Genomic DNA, 23,745 nt, shown 5'->3' with positions numbered 1-23,745 from the left:
TTACAAAATTTTGGACTTTTGAAATACTTAGGCTTTCCTACCTCAGGCATAGATTTCCTCAGCTGTATTTGGGAATTTTGGTCCTCGATGCTCTTTAACTTCATGATTTTTTTTAAAATTTGGATTCGAGCGTCACTGATGAGTCTTTTGTTGACGAAACGCACGAAATACAAAAATTAATCCTGGTATCTATGATGAGTTTATTTAATGATGTATCGCCATACTAAGTTCTATCATGTTTCTGTTTTGTCTATCCTGATACCGACATCAGTATTGCATCTGAAAATGCTTAACTGCAAAGATTTAGACGTTTTAACCTATAGATCAATTCAAACAACGAATTATTTCACAAATATATGAATAAATTTATGACTAAATCATTTTTACAATCATCGGTTAAAAATGTTTAACGTAAAAGAAACAGAACGAAAAATGCTTCCATGGAGTAAAAAAAACAAGTTTGTGTACACGTTTGCTTCAAACAAAAATCTCAAAAATAAACTAAAATGACGCAAATAGCTTGAAGTGACAAATAATTAACGCAATGAGAGCAATTAGTCCTCTTAAATATCAATTCTGCTTTTATTAGAAATGATTCTTTTTATAAATATAGCGTTACCAACTACATAGAGATACGATATTTCTTTCATGTTTGTGCTATTTTCATATTTTTTGAGTGGTGTGAGAAAATTATTTCTCCTCATTAGAGAAAGATCTGTACTCAGAAAATGATTGGTAAAATTTATATTATGACGTAAAATTGTCTGTGTTTCTTCTGAAATTCTTATTGTGACGTGATGAAAAAATGCGATATGTCTGATGACGTCAAATATAAAGAACATAATTTCCTTAAAATCGGATTCTACCGATATAACTTGTGCGTTAAGATATTTCTCCTCTCTCATCAGTAAAGTTTATATTAGTTAAATATCTAAATTTAACTGTCTCGAGTAGTAAATATCGTAACGCACTTGTTTCGATAGTGAAATCTATATTTTTTAACTCAAAACGGGTACAATTTTCAAAACTAAAAACGAGAACCGGTTTTGGAATCTGTTTCTTAAATTATTCTTAGAATATATGCAACCTTAATCATTCTTCTAAAAAAAGATCTGCAAAAACTGTGTACAAGGTATATGACAACTATTTTTTTGTACAATCACAATCGGGAATTAAATGAAAGTTGAACTCATGATTGAATTATGAAAAACAAATCGTACGTTACTAACATGTGAAACTCACCAGCAGGTCAAGAAAACGAATACTGTCCCATTTTTTGTGTTATTAAAGTTTTTCTTTTTTCAGCTTAATTGATGATTACAATATGTTACTGTAAATTCGGAAAAGCATTGAAAATAAAGAAAGCTGTCTGTTTTGAAATGTTTGTTTATCAGATTTTAGAATGCTATTTTTGATTAAGTCATTTCTATCGTAACCATGAAGCATAAATTTGCACAGATTCAGTGACTGCACGGAAATCAGATATTATCCTCAATATTAACAATAAAAGTGACTAAAAAATATCAGTTAATATATATAATTACAGTACGTTTTTTTTTTTTAGCTTACTTCAAATTTTGTCTGATTCCAGGGCTAAAAAAAATACTGAAGACCAATATAATTGGCCAACATCAAATTAATAATTAACAGTTAAAAAAATAATAAATACAAGATATGATTGAAAATTTAAAAAGCAATTAAAACGTTATTCAAAATTATGCAAAGTTATTTTAGTACAAACAATTTTGTTTCTTATTGATATTTTGATCTAATTGCTTGGTACTAGATATATTTTTTCATATTTTGACGTATTCTGCGTTTTCTGACCTCAAGGAAGTTAAATTTGATATTTTGTATGTTCTGTTCAAATATCCTTATTTGGATTCGGGACATTTTTATGTGCCCCTACCGATCAATGAACTTACTGTGTACACACAATATTTAGTTTTTTTACATTACGATTCAAAGGTATTTATGTATACTGACACTTACGATTTTATATTTAAAAATATCACAAATCAGAAAAAAACAGATGTCATATTTGATACGAAACAGATGCCGTGTACGAGAATAGCACACCCCTTTAAATCACATAAATGAAATAACAGATATTGCCATGCCAACAGTATCACAATATATTATAGGTAAACAGTTTCCAAGTACATTAATCCCTTCATTATAGCACCCATGAAAAATTACACCAAAAAACATTGACAATCAAAACTTATCTATTATAATATAAGGAATAAATGCTTTTATAAGTACCTACATTTCAAGTATTTGGCGTAGTGTATTGCATCTAAAATTGTATTATTGATCCTATATGTGTATTTTAAAAAAAAATGTCGAATTTTAGAATTGCAAAATTGACTTAAAATTCAAATTCAAACAACCCTCGACCTAAGGAAATCAAAAACAAACAAAACTTATAGAACAACATATAAAAAGATGTAATCTTGATTATGTTATACAAGAACATATTAAAACATTGTTTGATAGCTGATGCAGTGCTTAGTCTCCTCTCATGTCATCATGTTTAGAAGATATTTTGGGTCATTTAATTACGGTTTCGATATGATTTCAAGCCAATTAGATGGATTTCCAGAGTAAAATTTCTATATGTTCGAATTCTGCGAATTGAAAGATATTTGTCAATTAAACATTTTGTACTGCGAGTTGCCTCTACAGGCGGAAACCCTGTTGAAATAGAACAAAAGAATCGAAGCTCTTTGTTCGAGAAAACGATAAATGCTTACTCTAATGTTTGCTATAGTAACAAAAATTTTGAAAATTAATACAAGCAAATAAAATGTCGCATTTTATTTTAAAAACACAATTTGCATAAGTTTTCGATTTATCTCTTACATATTTAAGGTTCATCATAAGGAATTGAAAAATATGGCCGTGTTTACACCTCAAAAATTACTATGGGTACAGACAAACTGGTACATCCAGGAAAGTTTTAAGGCATGGCAGGAACTAGATATCTGAAAGTTATATGAAGTCTACGTTTCAGAAAATTAAAAACTTACCTGCAGTTTGATGTGCATTTTTTTCCAGTCTGCAGAAGATAGAAAAATAAACAAACACCCGAGTTTCATTTGATACGGTCCACTCAGTTACACAGTTTAAACCTGTCAAATCACCTATTGTTTACAGGTGTATATTGTCCATCTGTTGTCCATTTAAATCAATACTACTCACAACATTGATTATATGAGGGGAGCTTCTCAATCGTTTTCACTACTTAGTTAATTTTTGCACATTCTGCAGGAACGAAAAAAAAATTGATAGCAAAATCAAGAAAAGTTTATAATTTTCTGAAACATAAAATGCATTTAAAATTTATATATCTAGTTCCTGCCATCTCTTGTAACTGTTGCAGGTGTATAGGTTAGTCTGTACTCGGAGTAAAATTTGGGGTGTAAATACGGCCATTTTAGCCAAAAGGTTATGATGAACCTTAAGCAGAACAATTGGGTATCAAGTCGACGACATGGGAATATATGAAGTTGATGACAAAATGCATAACTTTTTGTTTTTATTTACCACGGATGGAAAACATGTTAAACAAATAGTTCAGTAATGTTCGTGTCTGCTCATCCATTATGTGACTCAAGAAAAAATTCCAAAAGAATAAAAATTGTATCAGAAAAAAAAAATCGGGTGCACCTTTTTATGTGAGGGTTGAGTTGAATATTTTGTCTTGAAATCGTACAAAGCAAGAATATTTGATACATCATCTCGCATCAGATTATATCACTTTTATATATCAAAGCAACAGGTTGACTTTAAAACATAGAAAAATCATTGTACTGAAAGATAAAATATATGGGTCAAGTGTAATACCTATCTAATGAATCACAAAAATAGAGTAGGTGTGTTCGAATAGCTGTTTTTTTACTAAAAGGACTTGACGACAGTCTTTTAATTTGGATGATGAAAATAATAAAAAATTATTAAAATATAAAATGCAATGAAATTGTGTGTGATAAATATTTTTTATAGTCTTCAACCACTAAAAAGTTCTAGTCTGCCCTTCCCGGAAAAATTTCAATAGATTTTTTTTTAAATATGTACGAATTTTCGAAAATTCTACCTGACAACCGATCAGACAATAGTTTAAAGTTGAATCAATGCAGACAAGATCATCATTAGCTAGTAGATACATTTGTCTTTTAAAATACAACTGATCGTAATGGTGCTATGTGCATAAATTTAACAGTTTTCAAGAGCAAAATTGGCGACGCGTCATACCTACAATGGATTCCATTTCTACGATTGTGAAAATGACCTGGCATAATGTGGAGATAATTTTGACAAAGTAGATTCCTGACTGTATAAATGTATCTTGTCTTTTTATGAAATATATGCTAACATTTAATTATTATTTTGAGGACTCTCAGGAATATTAGTTTTTACTAATGGAATTATCCTCTTGAAATAAAGAATACTTTTATTATTTATTTAACCACAAAGTTATTTTTTCGTAAACAAAATCAGACGTCGAAATATTTACATATATGTATAGAAGCGTATGAAATGAAACACATATATTCAACCTGAAACATGTCAGATGCATAACTTTTTTCATTAATTGTTAGTTACTTTGAATAAGCTGTCAGTAACTGTGAGTACTCTCAGATATGTACTAAGTGGTTTTTATTTGTTGTTATGATGCACACGTACCGGCAACGATAACTCTGTTTTTAGATGTATTTCTATTTGTATTCATTGGATGAGTTAAGCCTTTTTCGACTGATTTATGTAGTTCGTTGTTATGTCGTTCTGATTTACCACTGTCAAAGTTCAAGGGAAGGTTGGGAGATCTCTAACATATTTATCCTCGCCACATTCTGTATGTGTGTGCCTGTCTAAAATCAGGAACCTATAATTCAGTAATTGTCCCTTGTTGCTGTGTTACAAATTTATTTTTGTTCATTATACATGCTATATTCGTACACAAATTAGGCCGTTCCATTTCTTGTTTTAATTTTGTTTAATAATTGTCATTTCGAGGCCTATGAATAGCTGACTAGTATTTGGTCTTTGTTGAATGCTATACTGTGACCTGTAGTTATTAATGTCTGTGTCATTTGGTCCTTTTGTAAATAGTTTTCTCATTCTCAATCACACCTCTTGTTCATGATTATAAGCTCCTAATTTTTTTGGAGGTATTTATTAAGAGCTGTCATCAAAATAAAGCATTAATGAAAGAACACTTCATTCAAAACAAAAAACCACAGATTGGCACCATTATATATGCTAACAACAATTTTCAATTTTGTAATTTTAAACTTAAAATGTTAAAAAAAATCCTCATGGTGTATCACACAATTTTACCAGAGATATGACAAGTATTTCATTTTCAGGTCATTATTTATTTATATTGGGGACATGAGTTTTAGCAAGTGCAGGTTAATTTGGATGTCAATTGGTGTAAAACCTTTCATCTTTTGATACCAAAAGAGTATAATATTGATATCAGTTAATAATATTTTAGAAAAAAAAACGGAAAAGATTGGTCCTTTTTATACATGTGAAGAGGGGCGGAAGATATAAAAGGAACATTCAAACTCATAGATCGAAAAAAAAATTGACAACACCATGGCTAAAAAAAAACAGGCAATAAAAACAGTCATTCTCATTTTTTTCTGTATACATTACAACAATATTATTTTCATCTACCTGTTTATATTATTGTATATTGTGGCTTTTTATACAATGTAATTGATGCTTAATTATTTTTTTAATTGTATTTAACATCTCAACGCGTTATACTACTGTTACCTTATATATTCACCCATTATGGTATTGATTTTGTATTTACAATAAATCATAGAGCAAATTTATATTCGTTAAGGCCATTTCAAATGCTATTTTATGGTGCGTCTTTCTTTGATGTGGTGTCAAATAATTGTTTCAGATGAGGGTAAAGATTGTACCCTATTAGAATATTTAAACCCGCTGCATTTGTTTGCAACTGTCTTAAGTCAGGAATTTGATGTTCAAAAATTGTCTTTTGATGGAATGGTTTATAAGTGCTTCTCATTTCTCGTTTTTCATGTTTTTGTATAGATTATACCGTTGGTTATTCGTTTGAATGGTTTTACATTAGTCATTAACGGGCCCTTGATAGCTTGCTGTTCGGTGTAAGCCACAAGAGACAATATTGAAAACTGACGATTAAGCTACACGAACCCCATCGAAAACTTGGGGGTGGGTGATCTTAGTTGCTTCGGAAGGATAAGCAGATCCGTCCGTAAAATTAAATAAGGAATATTTTTTACTTCACCATTTGAAACTCTTGTATTAAAACTTTCATTTTGAGCAGCAACCCTTACAAAAGGAAACCTTAAAAGGAAATACAAGCATTCTTATACATTAGAAGACATTTACTCCATATGCAGGTGCTGCTGGTATGTTGCTACATAGAAATGGAAAGTTAACAATTAGAAAACTGAATTCATCTCTTTTGTTCTAAGGCATTGTATTCAACCGACCTTCATTGTAAATTTCTTCATGAAAGTCACGATATCTGTCCTTTATCTCTTATTCGATTGAATAGATGCGTTCATCATAGTCAACAAATTTTCAATCATTTAGTGAAAAAACATCATCTATATAGCGAAAAGTAAAAATTAATCAACTTGCCAGTACTATTCTTTTTTACTTAGAAGTTCCTGTATGAAGGCAGCCTCATAGGAATAAAGGAACATGTCGGCAATAAGAGTGGCATTGTAAATTTCTTCATAAAAGTCACGATATCTAGCAAATTTAACTGTATCTAGTATGTCCTTTATCTCTTATTTGATTGAATAGATGCGTTCATCATAGTCAACAAATTTTGAATCATTTAGTGAGAAAACATCATCCATATAGCGAAAATTAAAGTTTAATCAACTTGCCAAGTACTATTCTTTTTTACTTAGAAGTTCCTGTATGAAAGCAACCTCATAGGAATAAAGGAACAAGTCGGCAAGAAGAGTGGCATAGTACTATTATGAAAAGAAGAAATTGGCACTTTTTAATTCTGTTGACAAATTGTTAAACACCCTATAGATATATCGACATAAAGTTTTGTAATTATAAACTGCGTTGCTTCTTATATTTTGCAAACATTAGTCTTGAGAGCTAGAACAAAGTTGGTATCAATAAACCTGATAAAAAGGTCAATCTAAATAACATAAAACAAAACATATTGACATTTTGTTATAATCATGATAATTGGTAACTTACGTTAAGTAACCATAGACTTACATGACTTATGAAGCCCTCATTTTGTATATAAAGTATGAAAAATACAAAATGTTAACGCAAGTACTTATTTAGTTATATGGAGTTATTTCCCTTCAGAATGATAGGTTTGTCCTTTGAAAATCCAGTCAGATTTATTCTTAGTTTTAAATGAATGTGAAGGCCGTACAGTGAACTTTAGTTGTAAATGTCTGTGTTTGTATTTGTTTTGTCTTCTGTACTATTATTTGTCTGTTTGTCTTTTTAATTTTTAGCCATGACGTTGTCAGTTTATTTTCGATCTATGAGTTTAACTCTCCCTCTTGAGGAAAGTTTTCTTATTAGCAATCATACCACATCTTCTAACTTATATTCAATTAAAACAAAATGGAAAAAATATTTACATATTAAATTGCCCAAACTAGTTTGTTAAAATATTTGACTCTTTTCATTCATGTTATTCTTCATCTAGTGGTCATGTGATGTGACCAATTGAAGGTATCCAATTAATTTATTTACAAGGGACATCTTTCGCAATTATTTATATTTGCAGAAACAAAATTATTTTCTCCGAATTAGATTGAAAATCAGAGAACGTCGCAAACGCATAAGTTAACGTTGATACAAGCTCAATGAGTTCAGTTGAGGTTTTTTTTTCAATATAGCGAAACGACAGGTGATAATATTTATAATACTTTTAATAACGTGTTTAAAAGAACTAGTACATGTTTTATAAAAGATACAGTGAGACCTGACTACACTGAATCCTGTATTTACCATAAACCTGTTCGTAAACACCGTCATATCAAATAGTGTTCGTTGTGAACCTGATTTAACCGAACATCGTCCAAAACCGAACAAAATCTTAAGTCCCGAAAAGGTTCGGTTTAAACAGATTTCACTGTATAACCAAAGTTACTGTATTAAGGTGGTATGGGTGTCTTTCGCCATCTTTGATTGTAAAAAACAGAGAATCTAAGGTCCATATTTTCTATCAAATTAGCAAAATTTGATGCAAGAATGCAGATATTTCATGTGTTTTTACATTTAAAAGATCCAATTTATAATAATATAACTTATAAATATAAATATATGTATAAGTGTAGATTATTTTTGGTTGTTTTTAAATATTTTGAAATTGTCATTTTAAGGGGAGGTAACTCTAAAACAGTGCATTTTTTGTTGGATAGTTCATGGAATTTTCCTACTTTGTATTTTAGCCGGAAAAAACGCACGGTAACCCTATCTTTTCTTTTGATATTATCAAAGCATTGTTTGAAAGCTATATTTTCCTAATTTATTTTACAATTCTATAATTTCGTTTAGTTTCTATTCACAAAATGGTGTTTTTTCCTGTATAATCCATACAAAATGTGTCATTTTGTCACGACCCGTAGCTTGAAAAAATGCACGGTGACCTTTTATAATATTTTTTAACATGTATCCATAGATACTACATGGCAAAGTATGAACAAATTCTATCATTTTTATTTTAGACTCCCATACCACCTTAAATCGTATTGGTTCACACATTATTGGATTCTTCATATTATTTAAGTTGTCAATAGAACGTAATTTTATGTGAATGGCATAAAAATGAAAGATTAAGCCTGCTACAAAACTAAGTTCAATCCACAAGAGCAAATGCTTATATTAGGTCAGGAATATGGCAGTTGTTATCAATTCGTTTGCCAATTTTGCGCTTTTGATTTTTTTCTTTCGACTTGGTACTTTCCGCATGAATTTTCATCGGGGTTTAGACTTTGAACAAAGGGCAAATGGTTAATACACCGTTAACGTTTTCTTGACGTTTTCATGTTATACTTTATATTTTCGGTAATTGAAATACTACAAAATCAACAATTTTTTAAGGTATTTTTTATCCTGTGGTTTCTTATATCTGTGCAACTTCCCAACCTTGCTAGTGATCAACTAAATAGTTCTGGAAAATGAAATGAGATAAAGGAGCAGTTCGTGTTCCGTTTCCATTGACTATTTTGGTTTGAATAACAACAAAATTAGTTTAAACTGAGAATGGAATCAGGAAATATCTGAAAGGAACAACAACCAAACTAAAAAGCACAAAAACAGCGCAAGGCCACCAATTGGTCTTCAACACAACGAAAACATCCCGCACCCAGAGACGAAATTAAGTTGACCCTTTATAACAAATATGTACCAGACCAGTGTGGGAAACTGACATAACTCCGAAACAATAAATGAATTGGAATTTTATAAAAACAAACATAAAAAAACGAAAAAGGCAAGAGGCTCCTGACTTTGGACATTCGCAAAAATACTTCTTTATTAATTTACTGATCACAAAATCATTTTACATGTTTTTTTTTTTAAATTGTAACTGTTTACTATTTTTCTAAGCATCGAGAGAGCAAAGCAAAACCCGGTGTGAATTTTATTGACCCGATAAATGTCGTATATTGGCAATAGTCCATTTGCCAATTGCTGCAATTGACCCTAAAATTAGAGATTCCTTTTTTAGTTGTCCCCCTTATGAGGGACAATAATTTTTATTTTGAATGGAGAGCTAGCAGAAATAAACAAATTTACCTGTGGGAAATGTCAGTAATCTTTAAGGTTTTCAAATCTTTTAATTACATTAATTTGTTGTAAAGCTAAACACTTTTAACAACAGAAATTATTTTTCATGAAAAATAAGAATAAGTTTAACCGCCGATACATCACTTTCGATTCAATATGCTTTGCATTGGAAATAGACATTTGTGTCTGGTAAAGAACCAGTCTACGATTGACAAAGAGAAGTAATTTGTTTAAAAACTGTGTGGTAACAGAATCAAATGGGTAATTTGCAAATGGACAATTGCACACTGTGTAACGAAGTAATCCTGATGATGGTATCACATCACTTAGTAAATTCAAATTTAATTTTGAAAACAAAACCTATCAAATATATTTAGATAATCAACTAAAACTGAAAAATGAAAAATATTTATTATTAGAACTAAAAAGCAAATTTAAAAAAAAGTCAATGGTATAAGGGAGATAATTCGATTTGACTTTATAACAATTGCACTAAAATTTATAAGAACAAAACTGCCAATCAAATTGCAGAAAACACTGCAAATCAGGATAATTAAAAAAAAAACGTGCGGTTTTCATTGATATCTAATACAATAATCAACGATTTTGTTTTCGGTAGAACTGCAATTGATAGTGAATAGATTTGATAGTTTGTTTCAAATATGTGATAACACGATAACCATGTAAGGTGGAATTATATTGGATAACAAATGGGCTAAAAAGATTGCTTCAATTGTGTAGTTAGTTTGCAATCGTTTACACGTAAGGTGGAAGTGCAATCAACAATAAATGGGTTTAACAGTTTGTGCAATTATTGGGAGAGACGAAATTCGAACAGACAGTGAAACTATTGAGTCGTCTGTATCATCTATAATAGGTTAGGTGAAGATCGATAACAATGTATTTGTCAAAGAAAATTGTCGTTACAAACCAATAACATTAGAATGTACAGTGAAACCTGACTAAACCGAATCCTGTATAAACCGAAAACCTGTATAAACCAAATATGTTCGTCAACACCATCAAATTATGTGCGATGTGAACCTGATAAAACCAAACTTCGGCCAAAACCGAACGCAATCTTAAGTCCCGAAAAGATGTAAACAGGTTTTACTGTATAACCAAAACAACAACTTTCTAAACATCAGATACTATAATGATACTCTCTGTATCAATTGTATCTGTAATATCCACCAAAGATTTTGGAACAATTTTTGAAAAAGAAGATTCCTTTTGATATTCATAAATATCAGATGTTTCTACAGTATACACCGCGACTGCAGAATGTCTATCTTCACGATGATTTGTGTTGTTGGTCTCTTTTGTTTTGGTAGAATGCACGCCTGCCGTTTCTTCTTTGTGACTTACTGTTGTGCGTGGTCCACCGTCAATACTTGGATGAACTCTATGTTTCGATCTAAAACAGGGGTATATACTTAACATATGTTCTCGAAAGGCTTTGTTTTTTCCCAGATAAACAAATGGAGTAAAAATTCCTGCAATCTTAGTAAGCATGGTTGGAATAGCCATGGCAATTGGGTCAATTTCAGCATCCGTATTCAATACTTTCCAAATAACTATAAATGCGTATGGTGTGTAACATATTAAGAAGAAACCTAAAAAAAAAAAAAGAAAACACGTATATTTTAATGAAGAAAAACAAGTGTATCACTTTACAAATGCATTCAATTCTATACAAAATTAAATAATACATTTTCGAGAAAGTCATGATACACATTTAACAATAAGTTAACAAATTTATGCTAAGTAAGTAATGAAACAAAATCTGTTGCCAAGTTCTTCTTTGTGACATGTTTGTTTATTTTATAAGATTATATCACAATTTTGACTGCTGTACCTATATTTTTGACATTTTTACTAATTATGTCTGTTTGATTCGTTCATGCATCGTTGTCGATACAATGGAATTTGATGCGACTGCCATACAAGTGACAGGTTCAGCTATCTATATAACACGTTTCAACCCATGATTTTCTACATAAGAAAATACATGTACCAAGTCTGGAATATCACAGCTGTTATTCATTCGTTTTATGTGTTTGAGCTTTTAATTTTTCCATTTGGTTATGGACTTTCCGTTTTGAATTTTCATCGAAGTTCAGTATTTTTGTGACTTAACAAAAATTGTTGTTATTCTCTAGGAAAATATACCCTTACCTGTATTTGACAACACTTTCGGAATAATGGGTCCTCAATGATCATCAACTTCAAGGTTTTTTTAATTGTTTATCCAAACGTCACGGATGAGAACTTGGTAGATCAAAAATTGTTTCATTTACTTATAGCTGTATATTTATTAAGTTATTATTTCAGACAAATTTTTTTATTATAGCAAAATATAAGAAATTCGGAGAAAATGTCAGAAATGGCTACCTAAACAAGTGTTAATAAACTCATCATAGATACCAGGACTAAGTTTAGTATTTACGCCAGACGCGCGTTTCGTCTACAAAAGACTCATCATGGACGCTCGAATCAAAAAAGGTTTAAAAGGCCAAAAAGAGTACGAAATTGAAGAGCATTGAGAACCAAAATTCCAAAATGTTTTGCCAAATACAGCTAAGGTTAATTATGCCTGAGGTAAAAAAAAAAAAAAAAGCCTTAGTATTTCAACAAATTCAAAAATTTCAGTAAAACAGTAAATTTATGAATATAACCATATCAATGACAATTCATGTGTGCCTTGCTTCGTAAACTGATATTCATTGACCAGCATATTTTAAAGCAAAAATATCTCACTTAGATAGCATAAAATTTTAACAAAAGAGAGAACTCAGACGGTTGAAGGTAAATGTGCAGTTTCCAATCGATCAATAAAAAAATCAATGATAATTCATGTCAACACAAAAGTGCTAATTACTGGTCTTTGGGAAATCTCCATCGTCAGATTGGATAAAAAAAACATGAAACTAACCAATGTTAATGGACACAGTAACTACAAGACGCTGTTCGACGGTCATCTTCCTTCGAAGTTCTTTTCTTTTGGCATCAGAATCTTCCCTCCGATGATTTGCCGATTCGTTCTTGGCATCTTTCAACACCTGTCAAGAAACATGTATAATTGTAAAATAAAAATAGATGTAGGAATTTCATCAATATCATCACTTTTTTGACAATTCGACGACGAGTTAATTCAAATATTTCCGACACCTCATGAATCAATAATTCATTTGCACTTTAGGTGATGCAATAACATAAACGGTACCAATTTTCTGCAACATATGCACATTTCAACAATCAATGTTTCTCTAACTATTTGAAAACCCTAAGAAGAGCAATATTCCAAAAAAGGACCCACAAGTATAGCCAAAAGCCGGGCAAGGAATCAGGGCGTTTCATAATGAAGATACATTCCTTCATTTTATAACAGTTTCCTTAATTTTTAACAGCAGTTTTTATAACTTAATACCATATTGTAAAGCAAGTATCAAAGTTCTGTCTACTGGAACAATGATACCCTCGGGCACTATCAGTACATGATAATTATCTTAGTTCGCGTTCTATGCCATGGTTATTGTATAAATAATAATTAATGGTTTTGTTTCGTCAATTCACAGTTTGCAAATGATATCGGATATGATCCTTACGTCGTAGCTACAATCCCCTTCCCTTTCATGAATGTGACCTACCGAATAAGACCGGATTTGTTATCACATAAGCAACACGACGGGTGCAACAAGTGGAGCAGGATCTGCTTACCCTTCCGGAGCATCTGAGATCAACCCTATTTTTTGGTGGGGTTTCGTGTTGTTTATTCTTTAGTTTTCTATGTTGTGTCATGTGTACTATTGTTTGTCTGTTTGTCTTTTTTAGTTTTAGGAATGCCGTTGTCAGTCTATTTTCAATTGATGAGTTTAACTGTCCCTTTGGCATCTATCGTCCCTCTTTTGCAAAGGATTCAATTCAAACTAGGGGACGTCTAAAATTGGCATTGAGATGACAGTATGTCGCTTTTTGTTGAAGGTCTCACTATGGATTTCAGACACATAACGGCAATAGACGCGCTGTTCCTTTGCTATATGAGTGTTATGCTGTGTATATACAAATTTCATGTCATGGATGGATACCAAAAATACTTTTTATCAAGCGCAAAATCATTTTTAAATAGTATATGAGAGGCCAGAGATACCAAAAGGACATTCAACCACATTTGTTGAAAATTAATGGACAACACCTTGTCTTAGACAAAACAGAACATATACAACCAAAGACTGAGTAACACCATCACACCAAAAACTTAAATGTGATCTCAGGTGCTCCGGAAGGATCCTGCATGACATTTGTCACATCGTGTTAATCTAATTCGGTAGGTCAATTTCAACGAGTAGGGGATCGGAGTTTAGTTACGAAATTTAAATCATATCCGCGGCACGCAAGATTTGGGTTTTCGACTTATGGTTTTGAATGTCTCTTTCGCTTCTCCTTAACAAGGAAAATATCAGATGAAAACAAATGAAAACCAACATCATCTAATATTAGTTATATATGAGTTCTATATCTAAAACGAAAATGCAAATCCTTAGTCTGGAATGTATTTAACGTTCAATACACATAAACATTCAAATCGCGTTACAAAACGTATTCATTAAAACTACTTCTGAAGGTGATACATACCTTTGCATAAATAGATCCGTAGGCAAATATCATCACCAAAATAGGTAAAACAAAGTAGAGAGAAAAGATCGTCAAAACAAACGATTTTGCGTTATTGTTTTCTGCACTCAGATTCATTGCGCATGCGGTTCCAACTCCTTCATATGTGTAATGGTTCCATCCAATTAATGGACATATGCATAAACCAAGGGTAAGGATACTGCCCAAAGTAATTGATATGATGGCTGGTAGGGTTGATAGATGTCTTGATAAATTGTGTTTAACAATATATATATACTGGTCGACGGAAATCATAGTCAAAAAAAGTATTGAAGCAAGTGCTACAAATGACATCAAAAATCCGTAGTACGTACAACCTAATTCCCCGAAGTACCATACTTTGTTGAAACAGGATATAACCACCATTGGTGTTCCAAAACCTGCCATAAACAAGTTCAAACAGCATATTACGACAATATACGTAGTGATTCTAGTCGCTGGCTTCTTTTCTTTTACCAATAATGCATAAACAACAGATCCATTAAAAATTATAGATACAAGTGTTGTCGTAAGAAGGATAATGCCGGATGTAAAATGAAACCATGTAGGCGTCTGCGCAGCTATTAACTGGTATTGGTTGTGTATACTTATATATGTTGTATTGTTAGACATGGCTTGTGGTTACGTGTATAAACCCTGTAAGATAAAAACAGATATATAGGATGTGATATTATGAAGACTAGGGTTTTTAAAATGATTTTTTCCCTAAATAATCAAAGAATATAACATTTTAAGACACATGAAGGTTGGTAGATATGTGTCTTGTGGCATGACATAGATGTGGTTGTCAAGAAAAAGTAAAATCACAAAAAATACTGAACTCTGAGGATATTCAAACGAAAAGACCCTAACCAAATGGCAAAATCAAAGCCTCAAACACATCAAAAGAATGGACAACAATGTACTTGGTACATGCATTGTCTTATGAAGGATATTACAGATTATAATCACACATTATATTGACAACAATTTGTGAACACAACAAACAGACATAACAGGTAAAAATGTCCAAAATAGAGATACAGCAGTCAATGTTGAGTTATAATCTTAATCGCTATGAAAAAACAAGCAGACGAAAAAAACACAATGACAAGATGCACAAGTACAGAGCCACGTCAAATTCAATAAAGATCACAAAAAGGCACACAGACAAAGCACATTAACAAAAACGAAAGACAAAGAAGGGATGTATTTTTTTCAAATAAAACCAGACACTCTTAATGAAACAGCAGTTTAACACTGGGGGCATTATTTTAACGAATGAAATCAAGCCTTTTTTTCAATTATATCATAAATTGTGAAGAGTGTCGATAAATAACCTCCATCTCAAATAGTAATCAATGAAAGAAGTTAACGGTTGAAACAAAAAGCTTTAAATCAAAAATATCTGATCATCTTCTTTATATTCAATAAAAGAACAACAAATTATATAGTTCTTTTTTAACCTGTGCAGGGCTTAATTTCAATCTGACATCTTTTTCCTATACGAAGATTGTATTTTTTGTCAATAACTTAAGAGTGTGTATACCTGAGTATGAGTTAATTGCCAATATCTTGTATCCATATGTTAGGTCACTGAACCCTTGGATGTTATTCATTATTAAAACATTAACCAGTAGGCTCAACATCACATTTTCTTTGGAAAATGTCAAAATCTATTTTAAAAAGACCGGTTTTTAACTCGACCGGGTATTTGATTACGTCTGATTTTGTAATTTTTATGGACATTTCTTTTTTTATTAGCTTTGGAGTTCTGTATCTTTAACTATTGCGATATTCAATTGGAAAATTTAGCAGGTTCATAAATTTAAGTTTTTGAGACTGAAGATACCATTTAAATCCATTTTCTTTAATTAATTATTATTTCAGTCGTTACCCTCCAAGATTAAACTATACCAACATCCTTATGATTCATCAATATTGCGCTGGTTTTTTTTTATAGTGATTAAGATTATAACACATAATTGCACCTTATGTAAGAATCCTGGGTTTCGATTGGTTGATAGCCAGAGTATTTTTCACCAATTTACTGTTATCAAATGAATATCGTTCATTTTAAACGCCGCCGGGGTATTTGCTAAAAGGATATGCCTTTTACCCTCTCTGTCGTGGGATTTGCCAAAAAATACTATATCCGACTGAACGTTTGTAACGTCACGATCACCAATGCGATTAAGTACATTAACATTCGGTGTAATTAAACAGATATGTCATGTTCCTGAGGGGTATTTGCGAAAAATACCAGTCTTGAGAATGAATTTCACTCGCCTTACGATTCGTGAAATTCAACATTCTCTCGAATAGTATTTTTCGCAAATACTCCTCCTTATCATGATATATCTTTTCAATATTTACTGCAAAGCTTACCTTAGCTGTATTTGGCAAAACGTTAAGGAATTTTGGTCCTCAAAGCTCTTCAACTTCTTACTATTTTGGACATTTTTAACTCTTTTTGGATTCGAGCGTCACTGATGGGTCTTTTGTAGACGAAACGTGCGTCTGGCGTATATACAAAATTTAGTCCTTCTATCTATGATGAGTTTATTTACTATGTATTTCTATATGAAAATAAAATAATCAACTAATTGCCGTTCTATTTCATTTCACAGAGTATTTTCCAGTCAATAATTTAATATACTATTACCCCTGTCAATAGTTTTATTATCACATTTCCCGTACTTTGTCAATACTTATATTTCGTTGGACAATAATGACGTCATTTACTATGGTGTTAAGAATTGTGCACTTGACAACGTCAAACGGTATAATATGGTTGTGTTCGTTGTTATTTCAAATTGATATATCACTTACTAGAAGCAATTCAAAAAGAGAAAGAATATCTTCGCGACACTTTTTTAAACGATCTAAATTACATTAAATGTCTGTTGTCGTCTTTACAAACTGTATTTTCATTTGATGTAGAATACTTTAGCTAGATTTTGATAGCTGTATCACAGAAATGTTCAAACAAGTACTCCTGGTCTTGATTGCAAAAATGAAAAAAAAAAAATACAAATAAAAACAAAATCTAGAAAAAAAATTGTTCATCTTGTGCATTTTTATGTGACATTTTAACCTTTTATAAATTTTTAGAATGGAAATGGGGAATGTGTCAAAGTTACCATAGAGCAGGCAAAATGTATGTTTGTTTTGTTCAAACATCTTTGTAATCGTTGTGGAGTGTAAGGCGACTGTCACACACAAGTGAGAGGCTTAGCTAGGTATAAAACTAGGAATTATCCAACATTTTCATAGAAAATGCCTTTTCAAAGTCAGGAATATGACAGTTGTTATTCATCCGTTTGATGTGTTTGAGCTTTTGTTTTTGCAATTTGATAAGGGGCTTTTTGTATTGAATGTTACTTGGAGATTTTTTTTTCATTTTACTTCTTTTTGTACATGTCATAGTTACAATTAGCTTGTTAGAATCGTTTACTTTTATCTAATTTTTTTTGTCGTCTCTTTAATCATGTGTAAACTAAGATTCCTGATAACTGCGTAAATACTTTGACAACCGGAATATGAAATTTTTTAGAGGTTCATTTAGGGGTTTAGCTGGGTACAAAATGTATTAACCGGATTAAACCTACTGTCTTCTCCGGATAATGCCTAAAACAAGTCAGGAATATAACAGTTTTTCATTCGTTCCGTTGCCTAAATGTTCGATTAGTCAGTTTTGTTTAGAATATGTCGGTTTTTTTAATTTACCTCGGAGTTTTTTTTTCATATATTTAAATAATAACAACATTATTTAATAGTACCTTCGTACATAAAATTTCAAAAGGTCTAATGTGTGTGTCGGGTTTGTGTAATTGAAATAACATAAACGGTACAACTTTTACGGCAACATTTGTGCGCCTCAACGGTCGGTTTTTCCACTAAAACTGAATATTTGTACTAATAAGTCAAACACTCATAACCAGGAGTGAAATCAGGTGCTCCCAGTGACAGGTTCTGTGCCAGATTTGGCACCCGTATTGTTGATCGTTTAATTACAATAAGTCTTATTATGGTCTTATTGAATGATAAGAAAAGGGAATTACGGTTACGACAATTCGTACATCGGTGTTGTCAACTTCTAGATTTTAGTGTGAGAAAAAAAATACAAAATTAATATCCTACCTTTCTAAACTGATGTATTCAAATCACAAGGAGAACCTTACCGCTTACAGATTGATTTGTTAGTGGTCTAAGATAGAAGATTTTAAACTTGCTATCCAATATTGTTTAAAAGTGTGAATGGAAGTGTGAATAAATCTTCTCACCAAACATTTGTTTAGCACGTTGACAAACTATCCTTTTTTTTATTTTAAACAAATTATTACAATCTTTAAAACTGCTATTAGTGGAGCGGCGGAGAGGACAATTTTAGAAATTTAAATTACCTAAATACCTCATGCGATTTTAATAGCTCATTGGAAAGCTGAAATCTTGTACTTTTTGAAAATATGTGTCGTCAATATCAAATCTGGTACAAAAATATCGAAAATCAAGGTCAAAGATCATCACTTAAAAAAATTATACTTTCATCTAGAGAAACAATACCATTGATATTTTTCAAAATTAATAATCTATTCAATAAATTATATGAGTAGTATTATGTAGAAAAACGTTAGTTCATACAAAATCTTTTTCATATTTGCATATGACGTCAGAACAACGTTTAATTTAACTTTTTTAAAGGTAGTCCATGGTATACAAATTGTAATGCCTAATGGAAAACAGGAACATATTAACATTGATAATTGACATCGACAAATAGCATTTCTTGAATACTTTGATAGTTAAAAAGTTTTTCAAAGAGTATCTGAAATGCATAGTTAATAAATCAAACCAAATATGCAGCCGTGAAAAATTGTTTCATTTTTTTCAAGGATTCGACGGGTCACTGAGTTTTCTTGAAATGAATTCAAACTATCTCAATACAAGATACCTTTTTAAATAAATTAAGAATATAGTTATTGGAGTTTGATATATTACTCAATTAGTGCAAGCGTGTTGTAGAAATTCCTAAAATTGACCGTTATGGTATCTGTGATGAGTTTATTTTCATACCAAATGAAACGTCGAAAACATTATAGCAAATTAAAATAAAGTTACCAAATATTACATGAACTAAGTTCATGATATTTCATTACAACTACCTACATTTTGACAAAAACATAATTCAGTGCAAGGAAGATCCTGCTCCTTGCAAACATGTGCTGCCTGGCATGATTTTCCCCTTACATGAACAAATTAGATCTTGTAGAAAATCCGTTGTCATTTTTCCCTCAAAGAAAACTGGCTCTAACTTGTCATTTTGCGCAGTTTTCCAACAAAATCACATTGAGAGCCATTATTTCGGTTGGCTAGATTTGCCGACAACCAAACTTGGCTTTGCCACATTGTACGTAGTACGTGTTGCTTAAATACGAATTCACATGCCGAAAGCTTTTCGTTTGAATTATTTTACATTGTCTTATCGGGGACTTTTATAGCTGACTGCGGTATGGTCATTTGGGCTTTGCTCATTGTTGAAGGCCGTAAGGTGACCTATAGTTGTTAATGTCTGTGTCATTTTGGTCTTTTGTGGACAGTTGTCTCATTTGCAATCATACCACATCTTCTTTTTTTTATATTATAAGACTTGTATCTTTATTTATAGCCAAGTGATGTCTCCGCAAATTTCAATCGTTGTAATAATTCTTAAATTTGTATTTCGAGTCGTATAAAGCAGCTTCAATCACTCTAGCAGCAACTACATCATCGTGCGTTAAGGCTACAAGATAACCGAAACGGCTTGGTTTTGTCCTAAAGAGGTTGAATACCGACTTTTAACCGATTCCATAACAAACTTGAAGTGGAGTCACACCCACCCAGAGTATGAACGACCGGCATAATAAGACTTTAAATGGAGTAGTTATATGTTATTACAATTTGACACCAGGCACTCTGCGAGAGTAGCACATTTTCTCCGAATGTCATGCGAAATATTCATGGATACTGAAGAAAATGTTTCAAAAGACTTTGTCAAGAGACAAGTAACAAAACTTATCAAACAGGTTGACAACATTGCTTCTGATATTTCCAACGATATGCATTTGTACTTGGTTATTTGCACGATGATATTCCCTAGACATATAAACATTTTCCATTTTTGTCATACAATTGAGGCTGCTTCATAAAGTACATGCATACCGATTTGTTCGTTGGTTTTTTATGGAGCTACATGTACTCAAGTCGCCTTTCATCTCAAGCGTTTCTAATTCTGCCTAGATGTTATTCGCTGTATTAACAGCGTCTCCAATGGAAATATCGCTAGCAAGTACAATGCTAGATTTATATTGTCGCAAAAAAGGCAATGGCATCCCTGTAGTACCTCTCAAGTTTAGCCTTATGTTTAGAGGAAGCAGCATCTATAAGATTGACTAACCTTTCAGCAGATGAAATTGTATGTAATGTTTTCACCCTTTTATGAGATTTTTTATGCAAATAATACACTTGTATGTATTGTGATAATTTTTTCAGGCACCTAACAATTAGATAAATCGGAATCTATATCTGGTGATTCCTTTTCAGCTGATACTGATTTTAAATTTTGCTTACTTGTGTAGCTTTTATAACATCACCTATGATATCTAAATACGGGTACTTCACTTGCTGTTTCATTGCATAATTCGTTCAAATAACTGAACACTCTCATCACGTCTCTTTGCTGCAGCAGTAATCAGACTTTTTCTTCCAGATTCTGTTGATGTTATTAATATTTCATCAACAACAGAATCGCAGATAATGCATTTGTCAACACAAACTTCCTCTTTCCTTTTTTTTTTTGCATCTTGCGGGACCAGTTTTTACGAGATTGTTAAATTGTCCATGGGATTGAACAAAAAAAAAAAATCAAACACACCTGAAAACCAAACGAACCCTAAAATGAAATTCACTTTCCCAGTTCAATTCAACAAAAACGAGTATACAGCAATACCAAACAACATAAATTAATCACAAGGCTTTGGAAATTATAAAATGAACAAGAAATATGCTTGAAAATGACTACAAATGACCTTCGCTAAATCGCTGAATGTGGGGCTATAACTAGAAACCACAACAATGTCGGTAAATCTGTAACAAATATTCGGACTTGAAATATAGATAAAAAGCAGATATTTAGCAAAATATTTATATTATTAGGAATTAACTTCAAAAAGTAAATCGGGTCGATTGAAGTATTATACGGCGGCTTCACTATTGTGTCTTTAAAATACACCTATACTGCACGTGCAAATAATGCTAGATGAAAAACGATGATTTTTACAGTGTTATTTTCAACTTTTTTCAGATGCATTAAGCATTAAATTTAGGACTATTTAGAAATGCCCTTACATTGTATGAAGTTCACGAATAACTGTATTTACCAATTTCATTCACAAATTATTTTTTTGGTGAAATTTGACTACCGAATCAGCAGTGGGGTATTCGATGCAAGTTGGGTAACGTCAGTAAAGGCTATTTTTAACGTCATTTGTACCACATTTGATATTGACGACAAATATTTTTCTAAAGCTGAATAATCGATAAACAATTTAAGACCTTAAAATTCCATGAGGTATTTAGGTAATTTAAAATCGTTAACTAAGCGACTTTTTCAACATTCGCCGCTCCACTATATAATAAGGAAGTACATTGGGTTTTAACTCGGTTTTCCGTTGATTACTCGAATGCATCAATTATATCTTTTTTTTAAACAAACAAAGTATCTTAATTTACTCAATTTCTACATGTGTATTATGTGTATTGTCAGTTTTGGTTAGTTTATATTTCGTTTAAAATTGTATTATACATTTTATATAAATAAAGGCAACAATAGTATACCGCTGTTCAAAACTCATAAATCCATGGACAAAAAAAAAAATCGGGGTAACAAACTAAAACCAAGGGAAATGCATGAAATATAAGAGGAGAACAACGACATACCACTAAACTGTAAAACACACAGAAACGGACTGCGCATCAGACATAATCCCACGAGAATAACAAATATAACATCAAAACCATCAAAAAAACATCAAGTACAGTAAAACCTGTGTAAACCGGCCACCTCTGGGACCGTCAAAAAGGGCCGGTTTAGGCAGTGGGTCGGTTTATTCAGGTTTTCAGATTGACAGGAAGTCAGTGGTTCATGACGTCAGATATTTTACAGAACTGCATATTTCATGCAATTAACAAATAATAAGCTTGTATAGTACAGTAGATTACTGTCATATTATAAATTAGTGTATTGAATAATAGAAAATTTTGAAACTAATTTTATTTAACCTAGAGTGCCGATGATTTGAACACAATATATATTTGGACATGTCCCTGCTTTTTACCATTTTTCTACGAACGAAACATCTTCAATCATTGCTCTCATTGGTATGAGAAAGTTAAGAAATCCATCATCTTTGGAATTTGAAAAATGATTCATACATTTAATGTTTGTGAAGAAATACTCATATGAAGTTAAAGTTTCTGGCTCGTCCGCTTCATTTTCACTTTTGCAGATTTTGTTTGCGTCGGAATCTCCGCGTTGTTTGAATTGATAAACACGAGTTGTTTTTCTGTCCATCATAAGTTTCCTCCGTAGGCATTGAAGATTAATTTTCCATAGCAGTTATTTCGTTTCAAAAGTGGTCGGATCTCTGTCGACTCCGAAAGTGGAATGTTTACATCCGGGTCTTCTTCAATATCAACATTTTCATCGAGGTTCACAAAGGGTTACCTAGAATCATGAAAACATAATTCCTTCGTCTCATTCAATGATTAATCGATCCAGTGAATAGTGAAATGAACCAAGAACGTTTTTTTTCCTTTATCAGATTCCTGAATAAGATCTTACTTTTGTTTCAATGTAGATTCATTCACGAGACCTTTTTTGGCAATGGTGTGTTCAGTTCACATTGTTTTCAAAATCAATTTTCCCCTTTTATTGGCGTACTTCAAGTCTCCATATTAATATTTGTTTAAACTAACATATTCTAAGGAAAATCTTTTTAATGGTTGTAAAAACAGTTCACTTTACTTTTTATTCACTTTTTGTTACCTTGCTAATTTTATACCCTGAAGAAACCCTTTGTGTAAACAACCACAACACACGCTCTTGATCAGTTGATTGACATCAATCAATACCGTTATGATAAAAGGCCAAACCGGTTTTGACAGGTAATAATTAAAGTAATTTACTGTATTGGGACTAGATAATTAGATCGGAATTCGGAATAGACAGGGTCCGGTTTACAAGGGATATTTTTGCAA

The 23,745-nt window shown here is 31.7% G+C and overlaps 1 protein-coding gene across 1 annotated transcript; it reads right to left on the bottom strand.

The window, feature by feature from the left end:
• Positions 1 to 10,932: 10,932 nt before the first annotated feature.
• Positions 10,933 to 18,644, bottom strand: LOC134694128 (rhodopsin-like). Its single transcript, XM_063555122.1, has 4 exons — positions 18,592 to 18,644; positions 14,431 to 15,105; positions 12,731 to 12,857; positions 10,933 to 11,411 (listed from the first exon to the last, which is right to left on the bottom strand). The coding sequence occupies exons 2-4, from the start codon at positions 15,079 to 15,081 to the stop codon at positions 10,933 to 10,935; spliced, it is 1,257 nt and encodes a 418-aa protein (XP_063411192.1). The 5' UTR covers positions 15,082 to 15,105; positions 18,592 to 18,644.
• Between the last annotated feature and the right edge of the window lie 5,101 nt (positions 18,645 to 23,745).

The sequence above is a fragment of the Mytilus trossulus genome, chromosome 13, assembly GCF_036588685.1.
Source record: "Mytilus trossulus isolate FHL-02 chromosome 13, PNRI_Mtr1.1.1.hap1, whole genome shotgun sequence".
NCBI lineage: Eukaryota > Metazoa > Mollusca > Bivalvia > Mytilida > Mytilidae > Mytilus > Mytilus trossulus.
Note: the sequence above shows the minus strand (reverse complement) of the source record. Positions and strands in the feature narration are given on the sequence as shown.

What these genes read in the sequence shown, in the direction of transcription:
- LOC134694128 (XM_063555122.1), bottom strand. Translation starts at nt 15,081, where the DNA reads ATGTCTAACAATACAACATATATAAGTATACACAACCAATACCAGTTA. An exon ending in ACGGATCTATTTATGCAAAG is followed by an intron (nt 12,858 to 14,430) that starts GTATGTATCACC and finishes GTTTCTTGACAG; the next exon opens with GTGTTGAAAGATGCCAAGAA. An exon ending in TACTGTGTCCATTAACATTG is followed by an intron (nt 11,412 to 12,730) that starts GTTAGTTTCATG and finishes TTTTTTTTTTAG; the next exon opens with GTTTCTTCTTAATATGTTAC.